General features: G+C 46.3%; 1 protein-coding gene across 1 annotated transcript in view; it reads right to left on the bottom strand.

Moving 5' to 3' along the window:
* LOC146865943 (fructose-1,6-bisphosphatase 1-like) overlaps window positions 1–17,865 on the bottom strand; it is a 45,782-nt gene extending 27,917 nt beyond the window's left edge. The window contains exons 1-2 of the mRNA XM_085632910.1: window positions 17,389–17,865; window positions 6,528–6,690 (exon numbers count right to left, since the gene is read on the bottom strand). Of these exons, the coding sequence (XP_085489036.1) occupies window positions 6,528–6,690; window positions 17,389–17,558 (333 nt within the window). The 5' untranslated portion in view covers window positions 17,559–17,865. The remainder of the gene's footprint in view (window positions 1–6,527; window positions 6,691–17,388) is intronic.
* Between the last annotated feature and the right edge of the window lie 998 nt (window positions 17,866–18,863).

Raw genomic sequence — 18,863 nt, 5'->3', positions numbered from 1 at the left:
TAAATTTCACACGTATAAAAACTTACTGTGCATATTTCTCATGTTACATTTAGGCAGGTCTGACCTGCCGACATTTCCATGTCCGACAAATCCAAAATGTGTGCTAATGACCTGGGTTAGCCTCCACCTTCAAGCTCCTCACCCATGCTCACAAAGCACTCCACAACGCCGGACCAGCATACCTCAACAAACGACTCACCTTCTACACCTCCAACCGCCAGCTCCGCTCCGCGGATCTCGCCCTCGCCACCGTACCTTGCATCCACCGGACAACCTCCGGCGGCAGATCCTTCTCCCACCTCGCCACCAAGACATGGAACACCCTCCCCATCCATCTGCGACAGACCAAGGACCTGCTAACCTTCAGGAGGCTCCTCAACACCTGCCTGTTTGATCAGTAGCTGCCCCCCCCCCCCCCCCAGTGCCTTGAGACCCTCACGGGTGAGTAGCACGCTTTACAAATGTCGGATTGATTGATTGATTGATTGTTCCATGAGGTCTTTTGTATGTAGTAAATCAAGTTTAGGCCATGGCGAAGGCCTTCACAGATAACGACACATAGGTGCCTGGTTAGTCCGAGGCATGGATTATTCATTGGATCCAAAGGTTTGGCAAACATGTATTATTAAATGAAAGTATTTAGTTAAATAAGACTTTATAAAGGTGTCCTGCCGCCAGACCTCTGTCCTTTCTAGGTGCAAGCATATCAGTTGTATTAGCCAGTTCTCCATGCAAGCCATATGTGTGCAGCTAGACTTGGACCAGCAAGAAAGCGATGATGGAGCTTCACCTTTCAGCTGAACTTCAATAGAAGGAACCAGCACTTTTAAAAAAAGTACAATGAGGGTGAACAAACCGCCAAACACAGAGAGGGGACTTACTAGAGGCGTTTGATGAGACACTCTTCTTGGCTCACTCTAGTATTTACTAGAGATGTTGCACTAAGAGAGATGGCGAGCCCGACCTGATAATACTTGTTGTACAATATTCCATGCATGGGTGTGTGCCCCTTTCCTGGAATCTTGTGGCCTTGATTTTGCTGAGTCACTCAGCTGAGTCTTGATGGTGAATGCTGACTACCATTTGGGTGCTGATGGCAGTGGGTGGTCAGAGCCTCAAGGTCAACTTGAGTACTTGGGGTTCTTTACTAATAAAACGCACATGCTTGAACTTTGACTGGTCACTAACGAGGGTGGTAGCCATGGCTGTCAATTAGAGTCTCACAAAGCATGCTGAGGCCTCTCTTCTGTGGATGCATGTTTTGGGCTGGGCTGATGGTGCTGATGGTGCTGTATCACAACTGACCTCCACATGATCGCAGTGAGCACAGGGATTAGTTCAGACTGTTTCTCCCACTTCCACGTGCGTAGATGGATCAGTAAGATTGGAGGGGCGTGAGCCTCAAGTTTCCCAACAATCATGCTGGCATATCCTATTAAAATGTATTATATGAGAAGCAGGGCATTAGGGGGGCTTAGGAGACAGGGGAGAGGGAGAGGACAGAGGAGTGCAGAATATTAGGAATATTTATAACACAATATTTGCAAAATAAGCAATATTTTTTAAGACCTTCAAAACAGAGACGAGAGAGAAAGGTGTGGGTCTGTGTATGTAAAATCTCAGGTGAAATCCGACAGACACCTCACCATACCCAAATGAAACCACCTGTACCCAACTACTTACTAGATAATACATTTATTAGGGGGTTGTAACACCCCAAACATCCCCCATGAAGCTACACCCCTGCCCACTTCCTTCCTCTGATAGCTATTGAAGGGGGGGTCCCACTGGGAGTAGCTATCTGAGGGGTGTGACGTGTTGGTAGGAGAAGCTTACTGCATGACAAGACAACTTGTATACTTTAGTGTGTATAATTAAATCCGCCCAAAAATCTGGCTCATGTTCCATTCCTTTCACATAGCTGGGTGTAGTTTCTCTAAAAAAAAAGGAGTAGCTTTCTGGTCATAGTCACTCAGCAGCGTAAGGCAAAATGACTCTCATCTGCCCCACCATTAAAGAGATTGAGGTGTCCCTGAAATTCTTTCCTTTCACCGATGTACAAAGGCCTTGGGCTATGTAGGAGACCGTCTGAAGAGTTACACCCCAGAACAACCAGATAGCGCTTCACATGTGTGCTGGGTCGGACTGGCCTATGGGGCAACCAGGCAGTTCCCGGTGGGTCTGACAGATCAGTGTGTGGGCCGGTTTGTTAGCAGTTGTGGCCGGGATTTCCTGTTGATTTCCCCTAGTATTACCCCTTCTTTAGCTATTTGCTTCACTAGTGGGGCCACCTTTATTTTGGTTTGGCCTATTGTTGTCCTGCATGTGTGCACTACTGGAGGACTTACTGACAAAGCTCATGTTATAAAGGAAAACCAAACAGACATTTGGAGCCCAGGAGCACCTAAGAGAACATAGAATATTAGGAGCAGATAAATAATGAGAACTGAATTGCATGAAATAACCTCATTCGGCCCACTGACAATTAGCGTTACCTCCCCTGAGAAAATTATTGTGCTGTTTCTCAAACCAAGGGCATTGGGTCTGATGTGCTATTGGCCATGCTGCAGTGTTGTGCTGTATCTGCACAGTGTCTCCATATGTCAACTTTTTGCTCCAGTCCCGATTGGCTAATCCGAGACATTGTAAAAGGCCACATGCAGTGTTTTGCAGACAGTCTATCAGATCACTATGATAAAGCAGGGTTTCCTCTGCGAATCCTTCTGAATGGCTGTAAATGCAGAGTTCCGGTTCTACAAGGGACAGCAGACTTCCGTTTCTGCCTCCCCAAGGCTCCATTATTGAGACTGCAATCAGTCAGGTACTCACAAACGTTGGCCCAGGGGCCATAAAGTATGGTCTGTGGTGTGACCGATGGCCACACTGATGCCAGCAGGGTGGCAGTAAGGAGTCTGGGTGGGTCAGGGACTGCGTGAAGAGGTCTAAAAAAATGTTAATTAAATGGACAAGCATTTATTTGCAGGTTAACTAAAGTTAAGTGGTGCAGGACACTACCGTAATTACTTCATAACTTTACCCTGCAAATAAACGCTTGCATGTTTATTTTAAAAAAAAATCAGAATATTAGTGCTCAGCTAATAAACAGCAGCTCGTGCTGTTGTTGGGGGGGGGGGCACATGTAAAGGTCAAGAGGGCCATAAGCGGCCCGCGGGCCGTACTTTGAGTATCACAGCACTAGTGCAATCAGACCAAATAATGAACAATGCAAAAGGACGACAGAGGGCATCAGGCAGCATCCCGGTGGTGTGCCACTGCCAGCTCGCCCTGATAGCACAGCCGCCACTTGCACAGTGACGCAGTGCCCAATGGAAAGCTTCCACTGTGCGAGCGGTTACCGACTGTCTTCGGCAGGCAGACAGCTGTCAGTGCTTTGTGACAACAAGTGGGGCCGCCAGCCACTGGCCGTGTGTCTTGTTAGTTGTAAGGAAGGGTGGATGCCCCTGTGCCACCCCATTCCATTGCAACTCAAAGGGAGCTGCAATGTTGATTTGCAAGTCTCAAAGACATTTGCAATCCGCAATGTCACTTCTGTCCTCTGTAAATTGGGTTTTTGCAACTGCAAAACATGCCAGTTCGCACAGCAAAGGCCTTGCCATGGAAATAGCCTTCGAATAGCCGCCCATTGAGTCGTCGGACTACAAAGGTAAGATCAAAGCGAAAACACTTCCTGGTAAAAGGGATTGGGAAATATCAAAAGTCACACAGTGCTCAAGAAAAGGTCTGTTGGTTGCTTACTTGTTTCCTCGTGGTTTCTGCGCAGTGGCCGGGATTTCAACAGCTCCCTGTGCATCTGAGGCAATTTCCTTACATCACTCTGAGGCAGTTGGCACTTCTGTAATCACCCAGAAGGCAAATGAAGCAATGGATGAAATACAAATGCAGCTTCCTTCTAGTTGTACCACACGACCCGGCATTGCGCACTCTAACACTCCAATTGACTTCACTGGGGATCACGCCCATAGCTGCGTGTTTTTGTGCGACCGTGTAGGAGAAGATAAAAAGGAAAATAATAAAAGGTTTGTGTGAGTAGCTGAAAATCTATAAACCGAAAATCGGAATAGTAAAGGGCACTTGGATGCTAACTGAAGGAAAGGCGCTCTTAAAGAGACAATATTGTCAATTATTATGAAGATAATTTTAGCTGTGTTCCAATTTATGTTGGATTGGCTGAACATCTATCTTAAGCGTCACTGTTGTCAGCTGGGAACATTTCTTTTTTTGTATGGAAGTGATTCACAGAAGTGTCCTCTTTGCCCACTCCTACAGAACAAATGCCATTGAACTACATTGGATAACGGGGTCATCTATGGTGATTTTTTGCAGTTTCTCAGCTTGGGTGGTGCACGGTGAGGTCTTTGCACTTGGGTCTTGGTTGGGTCTGGGTTTCTGCATTATAATATATTTGGCTGAAGTGGAACTAATAAAATGATCAGTACATATCTTCTTACCCTCTCTGTGATCACAAATGAGAAGACAATCAGGACTCTATGTCCTATATCACTCGCTGGAGTCTGTAGCGCTTGGGTAGAACTCAACAAGAGAGAAGCACTTGAATTGCATACTGAATCACACAGCCCCGGCCATAGACAAAACAAGGACTCTAACAATTACCATTCTGAGATGCAAAGAAGTGGAGGAATAGAGCACAGCTAGGATGGTCTCCTTGAATTATTCATGGTTTAAATATAATTTGTCGGTTACAGTGCCCGCACAGTTTCTACTACGCATGCGCAGAAAAGTGAATTATGAACTTTCTACGCTTGAGCCAACATGACACAAGCTGGAAACACCCTACTGACCACTGTAGCCTAAAGACCACCTGTCTTGCCATACATCCTAACCCCCTAGCACTGGAAGAAAAAGCGAAAGATTAATGACAGAGTTGCCGTCTCCTTTCCCAACATGACCAATGAGACCGGAAGGGGTAATGAATGTCCTAGAATTGGAGTGAAATGTCAGACGCAGCCAATGGCAACGTGAAAAATCCCCAAACTTGCATCTCCATGTCCGCTGGATCGCAACTCATCACACAGTGCTTAAGTTGAGCCAGTGGATGCAGGTGGTGCCTACTTGTGCTCTTTTGTGGGGACTTGGACTTATTTGTCATTATCAGAGCTTCACCCAGAACAAGACAAAGAAAGGCAGAAAAGAGGTAAAAACGGAGGACAAATAAGATCAAATAACAGTGACAAATTGATGAAGCGGGAATGAAAAAGAAGCTGCTAGAGTAATGTGAAGGCCCAGGGAGTGTATGGTGGAGGATGAGAAAGTATGAAGTCTAATCAAGACTAGACAGCATTGGTATTTGGAAACTTCGGCATTCTGCAGCTGGTGACGGGTTACCATGAAAAAGTTTGGGTACTGGCACTTTTTCTTTTATAAATTATGCACTGTCATCACAAATATGTCATCAAAGCAATTCATAATCTCAAGTGCACACTTCAGCTTCTTGACCTTCTCTAGCCTCAGAAGGGGGGGTCAAAACAGGTGTCTAAAGGCTTACACCATCCTCACACTAAGGGAGGAATGGCGATCCCCAAGTATCTCTGCACCTCCGTCTTTCTGCCACAGACGGGGGACAGAGGATCTGCAGAAGTAGCATTTCCCACCAATATCTTAATTATGCCTTGATATATTCAGCTTGTTAGCACTTGTCCACACCCAAACCCCCTATAGATCTATTTTCAACATCTTTCTTCTTGTAAGATCTGGGCTTCGGCAGTGCAGCTGTCAAACAGAACTACTGCTAACAATATACATAGAGCGGGCTTTGGGTCCACCCCTTTCACCACTGGTATCCTTCCACCAACAGCTTTAAGTCATTGGCTTTAGCAATCACATCTCATTTCAGCCAAGTGGAATACCCAGCTCTGTTATTGGCTGTTTCAGTGTATCCTTTCACCTCTGCTCAAGTGCTTGCATTGAACTGCACTATTTTCCAACTATAACCCAGTCAGCCCGCTGCTCCTGACTCCCTTCCGTGTGGTGTACTCTAAGTGCGCTAATGCTGCATACATTACCACCTTAAATCCAGACATATTGTTATGTCAATGTTCATGTATATGTATTCTTGACTTTCTATTTCCCTGCTTACATCCTTGTTTCCATTCTCACTCCACCTTCTTACCCTATTCCCCGATCCTCACTCATCTCCAGTCCACCCATTCCCCTAAAGTTACAGCTCATGTTTCTTGCATTACATATTATCCCTGTTACATATGTAAGTGCAACTGGTCTACGCATTCCAGAACTGAACAATGGCCGATGATTTGACATATAATTGGATGATCCCCTCTGCATTGGAATACATCATTTGAAATATCCCCCTTGATTGCTCGCCGTATTTGTATGTACAATGAGCATATCTGGTGTTTTTGTAAAGAACAAATAAGTAAACGAGTAAATAAATATGAATTTGGTGGGATACCTCTATAAAGTTATATGTTTTACACCATGTCCTAAACAATGAGAGCTAATGAGATGGAGTCATGTTCTTGGTGACTTACCCTTTTTTCCACTTCGACAACTAGAGCCTTTTCATCTTCTTCTGACACAAGGACACAGGTACTGAACGACGCCTTTAGCGTGTTGATGACCAGGTCATTGGAGAGGACATCCAGCTTCTTCACCTGATCTCCCGTCACATTGGTGGAGCCCGCTATGCCATAGCTAGAGCATGAGAAACAAAATAGGATTCACGGTTTTAATGACAAAAAAATATGAGTCAAAGTTACAGGGTTCTGGGAAGATCTGACCACTCAATGACAAGGTATATACAATGAGTCTTAGATGTGCATTCTGGGTATTATCAAAGAGGGTGCACGGGGTAAAAGCCTCTTGAGCACCCAAGTAATGACCCATCTCCACCCTACCTTGTATTCCAAAGTTGCTTCAAACAGTTGTCATCCACTGACTGCCCTCCCGCCTGGAGGCAAATGGCATCATGACTGAATTTCAATCAGGTTTCATATAACATAAAGTGTACGGAGACCACAATCCTAAACATCAAGGAAGAACTACCCAGCTCCACCACCTCTGAGCCTTGATTCTATTGAATTTTTCAGGCGTCTTTGACACCATTTACCATGAGGTGCTAATCATATATTGTCCACTTTGTCCTTCATCAGATTGACTGCGTTGACAGTGTCTGAGTCATCAAATCAAACTGGGTACATGTCAATCCAGACTAGCCAACATCAGTGGTGGCGTAGGTACTCAGGGCTCTGTCTTGTCAAAAAGGCAATTCAGCATTTACATGGCACTACATGCTAACATTATAGATTTCTACAAAATGATCTATTACTTGAATGAGAACGATACGCACTTCCACCTTAAGTTAAGTGGCAATGGAGGTCCCACTCCAGCATTACAGTGGTCCACCTACACGATTCAGATGTGGGTAGACCTTAAGTTTGCCCACAATGGAGACTCTGTCTCCGCCGTGGCCAAACTTCTCCAGCAGCCCGATGGAGTAGGGGTCATCTGAGAATTGGCTATATGTCCATTTATCCAATTAAGATTGGTGGACATATAGTCAATTTTAGCTGTCCGTCACTGCCAGGCAAACCCTGGCAGTGAGGGACAGTAAAAAATAAATAAAGTCCCCCTTGTCAAGGGAGATGACCTGCATGGCAAGGGGGGGGGGGGCATTTTCTTTTTATTACCAGAAAGAACATCCAGTTTCGGGATTTTTGTTTTGAAAAGAAAACAGTGTGGTGCAAGACTCCATCATGTTAACAGAGCCCTGCACCAAACAACAAAATGCATTGACAGGAAGTGGTGTGATGGCGGTTCCTGTCAATGCTTTATAAATGACTGCCAGCTTGGCTCTGATTGGCGAAATACAAATGAGTTTCTGCACCTACATTACCTTCTGTTTTGGTTATGTCACATGATCTCAATTGCAGACCTGTTTCTGAAACCATATAAAAGTATGTTCTGTACGTGTGTGTTTTATCTATTAAACACTTGGGGGGCAGAGTAGCCCCTTATCAGCTGACTCGGTGATTTACAAGTTTTTTTCTTGTTTATCAGTAAGGATTTTCAGACGTCAAGATCAGCTTGAGTACAGATTTCTTCCACAAGTTAGTGCATTGGCTGAGAAACGAACTCAGGCCTTTTACTTGGAAGACGATGTCCCACCAGAATTTCTGCAATATTTCATTCAAAAGCCTCGCTAAAGTATCACTTGCAAAACTCCAAAGACTTCAAAATGCATTCTGCCTTTTGTTCAGTTTGAAAGGAAATAGCTACGTCACACAACTCCAGAATTCAATAATTTTGGGTATTAGTAGAAGGAAGATCAACTGTCAAAACTCCTTGCATAGGACATAAGGCATTCCAAGGTGGATCACCGAACTACCACACAAAACTGTTCACCCCCTCCCTCCTGACCAGTGTTCTCATGTATGTAACTGATATACCTTGATCACCTTACAAATAAGATACAAAAGATTTGGTGGACAAACGTTTCATGGTCACAGTTGAATTTCCCGACGGTACATCTGAGATTGAAAAATTACGTTGTCAAATTCAGACCATCCTAAAAGCTCACCTATTCTCCTTGACATGTGGGTAATCCAATGGTTCCTCCTCGGTTGCTCCTCGAAGTCGCGGCTGGTCGAATACCTAGGCCTTCTTCATCCTTGGCTTGGACTATATTCTTCTCTAAGGTTTTGCATCTTTGTCAATGCCTCACATTTAACAGGTGGGCTACGCATCTCCATCACTAGATTGTGAAAAGTTATATCCTGCAATCTGCTAATCTGTATATGTGTCCATAAACCTGACAGCTCTGCGTCACCAGTGGGTGGTTACAAGCACTTTACAAAATAAATTAAAAATTAAGAATTACATTCCCAGGAAATTGCCATAGACGATGGATCTGAAGTGTAGAGATTACAAATCTAGAGTCAGCTCCTCCTTTATGTGCTTAATACCGGATAACGTCAGTACTGACACCTGCCTTTTAACCTGCACAGTCTTGTTTTGTGAGGACTGGTCGTAAATGTTGTCCTTCAGATTAAGGAAATCACTAAAAGCGCCAGATTTCAATTTAAGGTACTCTGCAACATTAGAACTTCATCTCAAAAAAGATTGCAAATATGCTAACTAGGCACTAGTAATGTTCTGCACTGAGTACAGGTAATCCCTACTAACTGGACTGCCTGAGTCCAGCCTAAACCTTCTCAAAGCCAGCCTTCACTCTTCAGCCTGCTTCATCTTTTTTTTTTCCAGAGTTTTATATAGCGCGAACTTGACTCAAAGGTATTGGGTATCAGAGAGCTTTACATGAGCACCAGATTGCTTACACAAGAACGCATTGCTTTTTTGGTAGGCAGGTCATCGTCTAAAATAGGAAGTTAGACAGAATCACCCCCTTCCTTTCCTCTGTAAAATGGCTTACATTTGAAGCTCTAAGGCCCACATTATAAATGGCCCGGACCAGTGTTCCCTAAGCAGTATACCGCCATTCCAACATGTCTGGGGCCTCTGGGTGCGGAATTGCAAGGTCTGGACCTGGTAGTTCCGGAACTGGATACAGCAGACCTGCACCTGTGTGCAGTGCTTGAGGGCTGTGGCTGTGTTTCCCATCTGTATTTATTTTTAAATACAGGAAAATACTGAAAATTGTGCTTCTTGTGGGTGACTCTCTCTGCTGTCGTTCATGAATTCCAGGACAACAGCTGAGCACCCAAAGAGCATGGGGAGGTACAAATGGGACAAGGTATCCTTAAATACAGGCACAGCTTAACATATATTTGTATATAATGCTAATATTTACCTTTGGGTGTAGTGTTTTGTCATTTTTGGCCTCCTAATTTGCTAAAACGCATCAGGCATCAAAGTATGAGTGCAAGTTACATACTTAACTGAAGGTGTATTTACTATTTACCCTGTCACTGCAAGCTGTACCGAAATGTGTATATTATATTTTTGTAAGTCTCCTCTTGCTGCAGTCTGGAGATGATATGAAGTCATTATTTTATGCTGTCTGCTCTTCCTATCTACATTTTGTGACTGTCTACAATTGTATTCTCATTTTACATGCACCAATAGTGTACACCTATGGTCTACAATGTATATATCCCACCTTTATTCTGTACAACTGAATAATGTCTAATGAACTTTTTTGGTAAATTGTTATGTGACCAACTCCAGCTACTCGAAGGAACATTTCAACATCATACAGCAATTCAACAAACCCCTCAGCGAAGCCACGGACGTCACATCCTACCAGGACCTCTGCAACAAGCTCGGCTTCTACTTTCACCTGAAAATCAAGGCCCTCTACGACAGCTTTAGCAAATAGACCCCAGAAACAACGCTTCCCTCCAGCAAAGACAGCCAGCCCACCATCGCCACCTGGACCCCGATCTCCACCGAAGATACCACCATGACCATGAAGAGCACCCACTCAGGAGACTCCACGGACCCCTACTCGCCGCACATCTTCCACAGAGCCAGAGTCGCCATAGCACCCGAGCTACGCCTCACCATCAATGCCACCTTCGAATCCAGCATTTTCCCCAATGTCTGGAAGTGGGCAGAGGTCAAGCCATTCCTCAAGAAACCCTCTGCTGACCCTACCGACCTGAAGAACTACCGTCCCATCTCTCTCCTTCCCTTCACATGTCAAGGTCACCGAGAAAATCGTCAACGCCCAGCTGACTACCTTCATGGAAGAGAATGCCATCCTCGACTCTTCCCAGTCCGGATTCTGCAGTGACCACAGCACCGAGACTGCCCTCCTTGCTGCCATTGACAACATATACACACTCCTCGACTAGGGCCACACCGTGGCCCTCATTCTGCTAGACCTCTCCGCAGCCTTCGACACCGCCTCCCACTGCACTCTCGCAGCCAGACTCCACGGCGCCGGCATACGGGGTACTGCCCTTGACTGGATATGCTCCTTTCTTGCTGGCAGAATCCAAAGGATCAGACTTCCATCCTTCCTCTCCGAACCCACAGAGATCAACTGCGGAGTACCCCAAGGATCATCGCTCAGCCCCACTTGCTTCAATATCTACATGGCCCCCCTCGCCGCCATCGTCAGACAGCATGGACTCAGCATAGTATCCTACGCAGACGACACCCAGCTTATCCTCTCCCTCAGGACGAACCCCGAAGACACTAGACTCAGCTTCCAGGAAGGAATGAAAGACGTTGCAGCCTGGATGAGCAGCAGTTGCCTAAAACTGAACTCAGAGAAGATGGAGGTCCTCATCCTTGGACCCTCCCCCACTGCATGGGACAACACCTGGTGGCCCCCCGCTCTCAGAAACCCCTCCCACCCCTACAGACCACACCCGGAACCTCGGCATCATCCTCAACACCTTCTTCCCCATGAATCGCCAGATCAAGGCCGTCGCCTCCACCTGCTTCAACTCCTCTGCAAGACCTTCAAGTGGATCCCCTGCAAAGCCAGAAAGACCGTCGCCCATGCACTCATAACCAGCAGACTGGACTACGGAAATGCCCTCTACACTGGAATCAACAAATCCCTGCTACACAAACTCCAGACCATCCAGAACTCCGCGGCCAGACTTGTCCTCAGCACCCCACAACATGAGGACATGACCCAACACCTGCGAGACCTCCACTGGCTCCCTGTCAAGAAGAGAGTGACCTTCAAGCTACTCACCCACGCCTTCAAATCACTCCACAACATCGGACCCAAATACCTGAACAAAAGAGTCTCCTTCCACGTACCCAAAAGAAACCTCCGCTCTGCCGACCTCGTCTTAGCAGAAACACCGCGCATCCGCAGAACCAGAGCAGATGGAAGAGCCTTCTCTTACATCGCTGCTAAGGCCTGGAACAAGCTCCCAGTCAAAATCAGATGCTCCCCTACTCTACACAGAGCCTCAAGATCTGGCTTTTCTGCTGACCCGGAGCTGCACCCCACACACCCCAGTGACTTGAGACCCTCACAGGTGAGTAGCGCACTTTAAAACTCCCTGATTGGTCGATTGCTTGACTGTTCTGCGGATTAATAAAAATATATCAAAATCTACAGAAATGAAAATTAAACTTTCCAGTGCTGCAGTAACTCGGAATGCTGGTCTAGGTCCTGAAAAGACTAGTCTGTGAACTACAGCCAGCACCGCATTTCTTGTGCATGGTATGGACACTGTTTTGGAACTAAAAGCAACCTGAAGGAGGGCATCATTCCTGCCAGTTAAGAAACTCACCTTGGAAAGAACCACACATTCCCCACCAGCACTGCTGTATATGAGGACAAGTACTGGCAAAGCCATTAGGTCTGGTATTGGTTGACAGTCTTTTGGCGTTGTCAGGGCTTGTTTTCTCATAGTTTTCGCAAAATGTTATTGTTAGGTACGCTGCCCAGGCCATGTCAATTCAAAACATTGGCTAGAAACAAAAAGGACACATTTGCCATGGTAGTTGCTGGCACTGAAGGAAACCACTTTGTGTGCGGATGTACTCCTTGAAGAAGACTCACAGTGATGTTAGCCAATGGTTGTAGCGGACTAACCCATTGCCCCAGTCTGTGAGGGGGGGGAGGAAAATGTGAATGGCACTATAGCAGATCAAAGAATAAAGAGGTCTGGCAGTGAATATATTGTACTTCAAATTTTTATAAATTCTAAACGTCCTGGGTAATGCCAGACCTAAAAGCTTAAGCAGCTGGCTCTGAGAGCAACCTCGGCTTTGGGCAATTTATATTTATACGGACTCACCCAATAGGTTTCTTACTCCTACTGCAGGTGCACGGGCCGCCACATAGAAGACATTGGCTGTTCACTGCAAAGCACGCAGGGAGAAACTAAAGTGTTTTCCTTTAAGAAACCTTAAACTATTGAGTGTGTCACTGGGGTATGCAACGCAAGAGTCTCATAAGGCCAGGGAGCTCGCCGTTTCACGCACGCTGCCACGGCCCGAGTCCCATAGTATGCAGTAGCAACGTTTATACCTCCCTTGGCGCTCAGCATCCATCAGCAGAAGCTCTCACAGTGAGAGCAGTTTTATAGCGCTCTTATACAACGTACGGTTGCTTCAAGGTGCTGCACAACAATAGGAAGCCTAAGAATTGGAAAAGGAAACATGTAAGCGTAGGTTCAAAGCAAAGAATAGCTTTTTTTTGCCACAGAGTGTCAGGAAGGATGGTACAAAGATGGCATCGCAAGATGCCCATGCACTGCCCTCCCTTGTTGGGGTCAGTAGGACAGACGTTTGTTTGGACGATAGCAGCAGCCAATGGACACAGTAAGGTGATTACCCACTTGCATCATAAGGGGCGTTGCTTTCATTGGTGAAGCTGGTGCAGTGACACCGGGCCCAGCAGAAACTTTGATTATCGCTGTATTCTACAGTTCGAACAGCAGTCAGGAGGCCTCCTTCCTTCCTTCCTTCCTTCCTTCCTTCCTTCCTTCCTTCCTTCCTTCCTTCCTTCCTTCCTTCCTTCCTTCCTTCCTTCCTTCCTTCCTTCCTTCCTTCCTTCCTTCCTTCCTTCCTTCCTTCCTTCCTTCCTTCCTTCCTTCCTTCCTTCCTTCCTTCCTTCCTTCCTTCCTTCCTTCCTTCCTTCCTTCCTTCCTTCCTTCCTTCCTTCCTTCCTTCCTTCCTTCCTTCCTTCCTTCCTTCCTTCCTTCCTTCCTTCCTTCCTTCCTTCCTTCCTTCCTTTCCTTCCCTTCCTTCCCTTCCTTCCTTCTCTCCCTCCCCCATGGCACTCTGGCTACGCTATCGTGCAACATGAGAGCCAGACTAGGGCTACGTCGAGCCAATGAGGATACAGGAACGAGAGCCGTCCAAAAACACAATGTCATATTTTAAAGAAAAACATTCTGCTATATGATACAAAATGGTGCGCATTCTGATTTTGCAAAGAAAGCCATAACATAAGTGGTATTTGCACAAAACCTTACTTCTGACTGCTAGCCTGTAAAATATCGAACATGTTCGGCATAGTCCTTGAAGGGTCAGTAATTCTGCATAAGCACCCGCGGAGGGCCTTCCTCTCCTCCCACCCCACCACGTAAGATGTTCTCCATAGGATCGCTTTTAGTGGTTTTCATTTTACGAATTTCTTTCCACGTAGGATGAAGCAGGACATATGGAAATTGATGAAAAGCGCAAAAGTGACGTGAATGAATAAGAGTATAAGCCTGGAATCAAAATGCAGCACATATCCTTTTGTGACTGAGATGATCGACTGCGGGTTTAGGTCAACAGGCTGCTAACCCCTCCCGACCAAAGAGGCTGGGATATGTGAACCTTTGAAGCGCAGACCCACTCTTGTGCTGGCGTCAGGCCGTTTCCTATCTGCATGTGCGGGGGGAGCTCGGTGATTGGCTGGAGAGTGGCAACGCCTCCTCCCAAAAGGATAGCCTTCTGTTTGTTCTTCCTGAAACTACAAATCCGCACATTGCAATCTTTGCACTTTAAAACCTGCGTGTTCTTAACTACAAAGCATCATAAAACCGACGACCGTATAGATAAGTGGAACAGACAATGTTCACTATAAACTCGGCCTGTGGAGCGCCTGCAAACATCCATCAAGTTCTGCTGCTTTTCAGGTCAGAGGTCAAGAAACAGCTTACATGCACGACAGGTATCCCTGTTAGCAAACAAGTGGCAAAGTGCAACATGCAATTATGTGCAAGTTTGGCGAGCTAAGAATTCCATCTAAAAAGGAAAACGTGACGTTGAAAGTGCCATTCAAAGCAGGTCACGTGGTGTGCCATATATAAATGCTGCATACAACAAAACATGTCGCTGGCACATACGGTAGACGGTCGTGCCAGCGTAGGCTTGGGTGCGGGTGGGGTTTCAGAAAGTCTTGCTCCCCATAGGTTTTGGCCAATATTGTAACTTTCTATCGAGCCAACACCCTCACCATGGAACAAGTATGGTAGCTCAGTGGGTTAATGTACCTGGAGGGTCTTGAGACTGGGCTCGGGGTGGAGTGCAGCGTACATGTTATAGGCCACTAGGTCGATTCTGCAGGAAACCCTTTGGCATTCAAAGTATTGAGAACTATCAGCGATCTGTTAGAAGGGTGCATACACTCATGGCCTTGAAGGGCTGCAGAGAAAAGTGCAACGCTCTGTGTCATGCAAGCCGCCACTATGCCACAGGGCCCGCTGTGCCCTGTGTAGGAGTGTTTTTGAGAACTGAAGCTTGACACGTGTAATGCTTTTCACACTTTTTGTTATTTTACATTTTCAGGTTGTCCAATGAAAATAATTCAAGATTTGGAGACTGTGCCTGTTTGGCACCCCAAAGTCCCATGTTGAATGGTCTTGTGTAAGCAGGTGAGCCATGAGTCATGATGCAAGCAAGGAAAACGAGTCCTTCTTCCCCATAGTTAGTAATGGACATAATTGGGCGTGCTGTGCGCCCTTCACAACCGTAGGGCCTGATGCCATGGTGCTTGACGCGCTATTGATAACTACATCATTGTGCAGTAAGACCATCCATATTATAGTACCATTTCTAACCTGCAACTGACCGTCCTGATGGACTCTACACATGGAATCTGTGTAATGCGTCAGAAACTGGTACAGTAAAATCATTATCAATTTGGGTGTTTCAGACAAGAACAGCCTTACTGCAAAGCATTATGGTAACAGATGCAACTATCCCTCATCCTACTGATGCTGGCTTATCAACCATAATAAGGTCACTAGTTTTACTTCTGGGATTCTCATTTTACCTACAGTAGGCGCCTTGACCCACTGATCTATAGATAAAGTTAGTTGCACAGGCCCTATGGAGAGACTTGCGATTTGCAGATACAGAGACTCTGGTTTTTACGTGGTTTAAATGAGGTTAGTGGGGTCTCTAAAAGGGACAGAGCCAAAGAAGCATAGCTATGAATCCGTTCCAAGAGGCGTGGACTATTTAAGTTAGGATGTGGCTTTAAACATGTAAACTAGAATCCTGCGCTTCACAAAGCATGCCTCTTTGTATGTTTTCTATTACTACATCCAGACATTTAACACAACAGACCTGCACCTAAAACAAGTCCCATTTGCTTTGCCAATGCTTGCAAGCAGTATCAATTGAATGAGTAACAACAATGACTAGTGAATAATTAGAACTGGAAATGTTTCAATGCTGGAAATATGAGACTTGAGCACTATTACTGCGGTCTGTGGAAGGGGTAGTGGTCTTTTAAGTTTTCCAGTCACTCCTGTTATCCCCTTCACAACACTTTCCCCTGGACTCTTGCAATCTGTTAGTCACCTATGCCCCTTGCCTTCTGCATGTATCTCCTTTCAACTCATCCACTTACCTTTCCACACACAACCCACCCACGAAACTCAAAACACAGCATTTTATTTTACTTTGGCACTGACCATATTTGAAAAGTTGAGTACCTCCTTCACATATTTTCCTACTGTTACAAAAAAATACATAAGTGACCATTAATGTTTGCTCAGCAGAGGCCAGTGGCTGGATGAGCAGTCTGTACACCTTTATGACTCCCTGAGAGGCACTGTGAGAAACTCACACTTCGCTCTGCCTCAACTTCAAAGCATTCAATTGTGCCCCCTCATAATAAACACCCATCCACACCCATGATCTCAACTCGACTCCGTTCACAGTATGCGAGTATAAGAGTCACACCTTGCATGAAAAAACTACAGAATCACAGCTGGGAAAAATACCTTTAAGGTATTTACCAACATTGTTGAGAAATCGATCACTATCAGTGTTTTTGCTTGTACAGATAAGGGCATGAATATAAGGGCCGATAGCGACCCGTTTGATAGTCATTTATTAATTCTTGCCGGGTGGCTGACCCGACTGGACCCGCCCAGCCTAAATCCCTGGAAGGGGGGCGAGGGGGGTTGAGAGAAAGAGAAAACGAGATAGACAGTGAGCGTTCATGTCTAAATGTATATATATAAATATATATATATATATGTGTGTGTGTGTGTGTGTGTGTGTGTGTGTGTGTTTCCTGTCTGAGTTGTATGTACATTGTGGGTGTGTGCGTATTTCTGAGTGTGATTAAATATTATTGCGTGCATTTCCGTATGTCGGTGTTCATGTATGAATGCGTGTGGTGTAGAGGGAAGAACGGGCAGTTTCAAGTGTTCGATGACAGTGAGGAGGTACACTTATCAGTTTTATGTGTCACTGTCTATTTGTGAGTGTGTCTTGTGTTTTTGAGTGCGTGCGTCAAAGAGAGTGCGGTTTCTGCTTGAGAGCTGTGCGTGAGACTGAGTGTGAACATGCGTGTATGAGTGGGAAATGCTTGTAGGGATGTGCTACAGAGAGTGACAGGCTGTGTGGGGAGGATGTGCACCCTGAGTGAACGTGCATGCTTTTCGTGAGGGTGCGCAGAGTGCGTGCCCTGCGCGTGCCTGTGGCTCGCGCCGAGGATCCACTTACAGGTGCGCGAGCCCAGCTTTCCTGACGGCGGAGGAGATGGCTTTGACAGCCGTGCAGAGGGAGTTGAGCAGCTGGGTCATCTCTCCCGTTCCCTTGGCCCTCCTGCCCTCCTGCATCACGAAGCGGGTCAGGGTCATGACGTCGGTATCGAAGGGGGCCTGGTCCGACATGGCTGCGGCTCGGTGGGGCTGTCAGGGAGAGCTGTGAGGTGATGAGCACTGCCGGAGCCCCACGCGCCCTGCACCTCCTTTAAAAGCAGCTCCACATCCGGGCCGGGGAGGAGACCTGGGAGGGCGAGGGCTGCCAGCTGTGGGTGTGTGCAAGGGCAGAGACACGGTACGAGCATGTGGCCAATCCCTCGAGGAGGAAAGAAACTCCGGCGTTTGGCGGTGGTGTCCCTCCGACCCTCCCACATGTCCTGCGGAGTGGAGCAAAGTTCACCGTCGCCCAGCAGCTCCGGGCACAACAACCAGGGTGGACCAGTCAGAGTCCGCTGACAAGTTAATACAATGCAGGTGTTTGCAGAAACCACAGTGCACATCTGCTAAGCAGAAATAAGAGCATCGATCACTGCATGCAATGACGTACAGTGCGGATCAGTACTAGCAGGAGCCACATGCATGCACGTCACATGTGTGGCATCTAAGGCATGACCTTACACAGCTCTGTGAGGATGAATGGTTTCTCTGTACTCTGCAGCGTTACTGTTTCTAATTCGGATATTTTTTTTTTTTACAGAAATGCATACATTCCTGGAGATTTACGCGTCTCCGTCCATTTCATGTTTTGGGGTAGACGATGCACAAATCTAGCTGTGTGTGCTATGTCGTATTGTGATTGCTATTGTGTCAAGTGCTTGGCAGGGAAATAAATGACACTCAGTAAATAGTTGGCATCCTTCGTGCAAGTGCCCTGCTTAGAAATGACAGTGCAGTGGTTGGTCGTTGTGTATTGTCTTGGGTGACAGTCAGCGGCAGCTCGTTGACAGCTGCCAACAGCTGACAGGCAGCACCTAGCCTTCCTGGGATGCTGTGCCTGTGAGGCTCAGGTCTTAGCTACATGATTGGCGTGACAGTTTCGTTTTCAGCAAGTGTGTCATTAATAGTTGGGTTGCACTCCCATGGCTGGTCCAGGGCCTTGGTTGGGCTTATGGTCGGAGATCCCTGGCTCATCACAGTGGCTGGCCGTCTCGATGCTAATGCCAGCCGAAGATGGCAGAACAAAGTAGTTACAAAGCAAAAGTGAACTACTGTGAATGAATGCAATACATTGAGCAGGCAGAAGAAACCTTGACAGTTGAAACATTACTGAGCCCATGCTAGAGAGTCTTCATGGAGAACATCATTGTTAAGAAATAAAGAAACATGACTTGCATGTGTACATGAAGCAGAATAATAAACAGTGAATGTGCAAGGTAAGGCCTTCATGATGGCGCTAAGGCCCAGTTTAGGCTTAGTACCAAGAAAAGGCATTTA

Source organism: Triturus cristatus, chromosome 2_1 (genome assembly GCF_964204655.1).
Source record: "Triturus cristatus chromosome 2_1, aTriCri1.1, whole genome shotgun sequence".
Classification (NCBI taxonomy): domain Eukaryota; kingdom Metazoa; phylum Chordata; class Amphibia; order Caudata; family Salamandridae; genus Triturus; species Triturus cristatus.
Note: the sequence above shows the minus strand (reverse complement) of the source record. Positions and strands in the feature narration are given on the sequence as shown.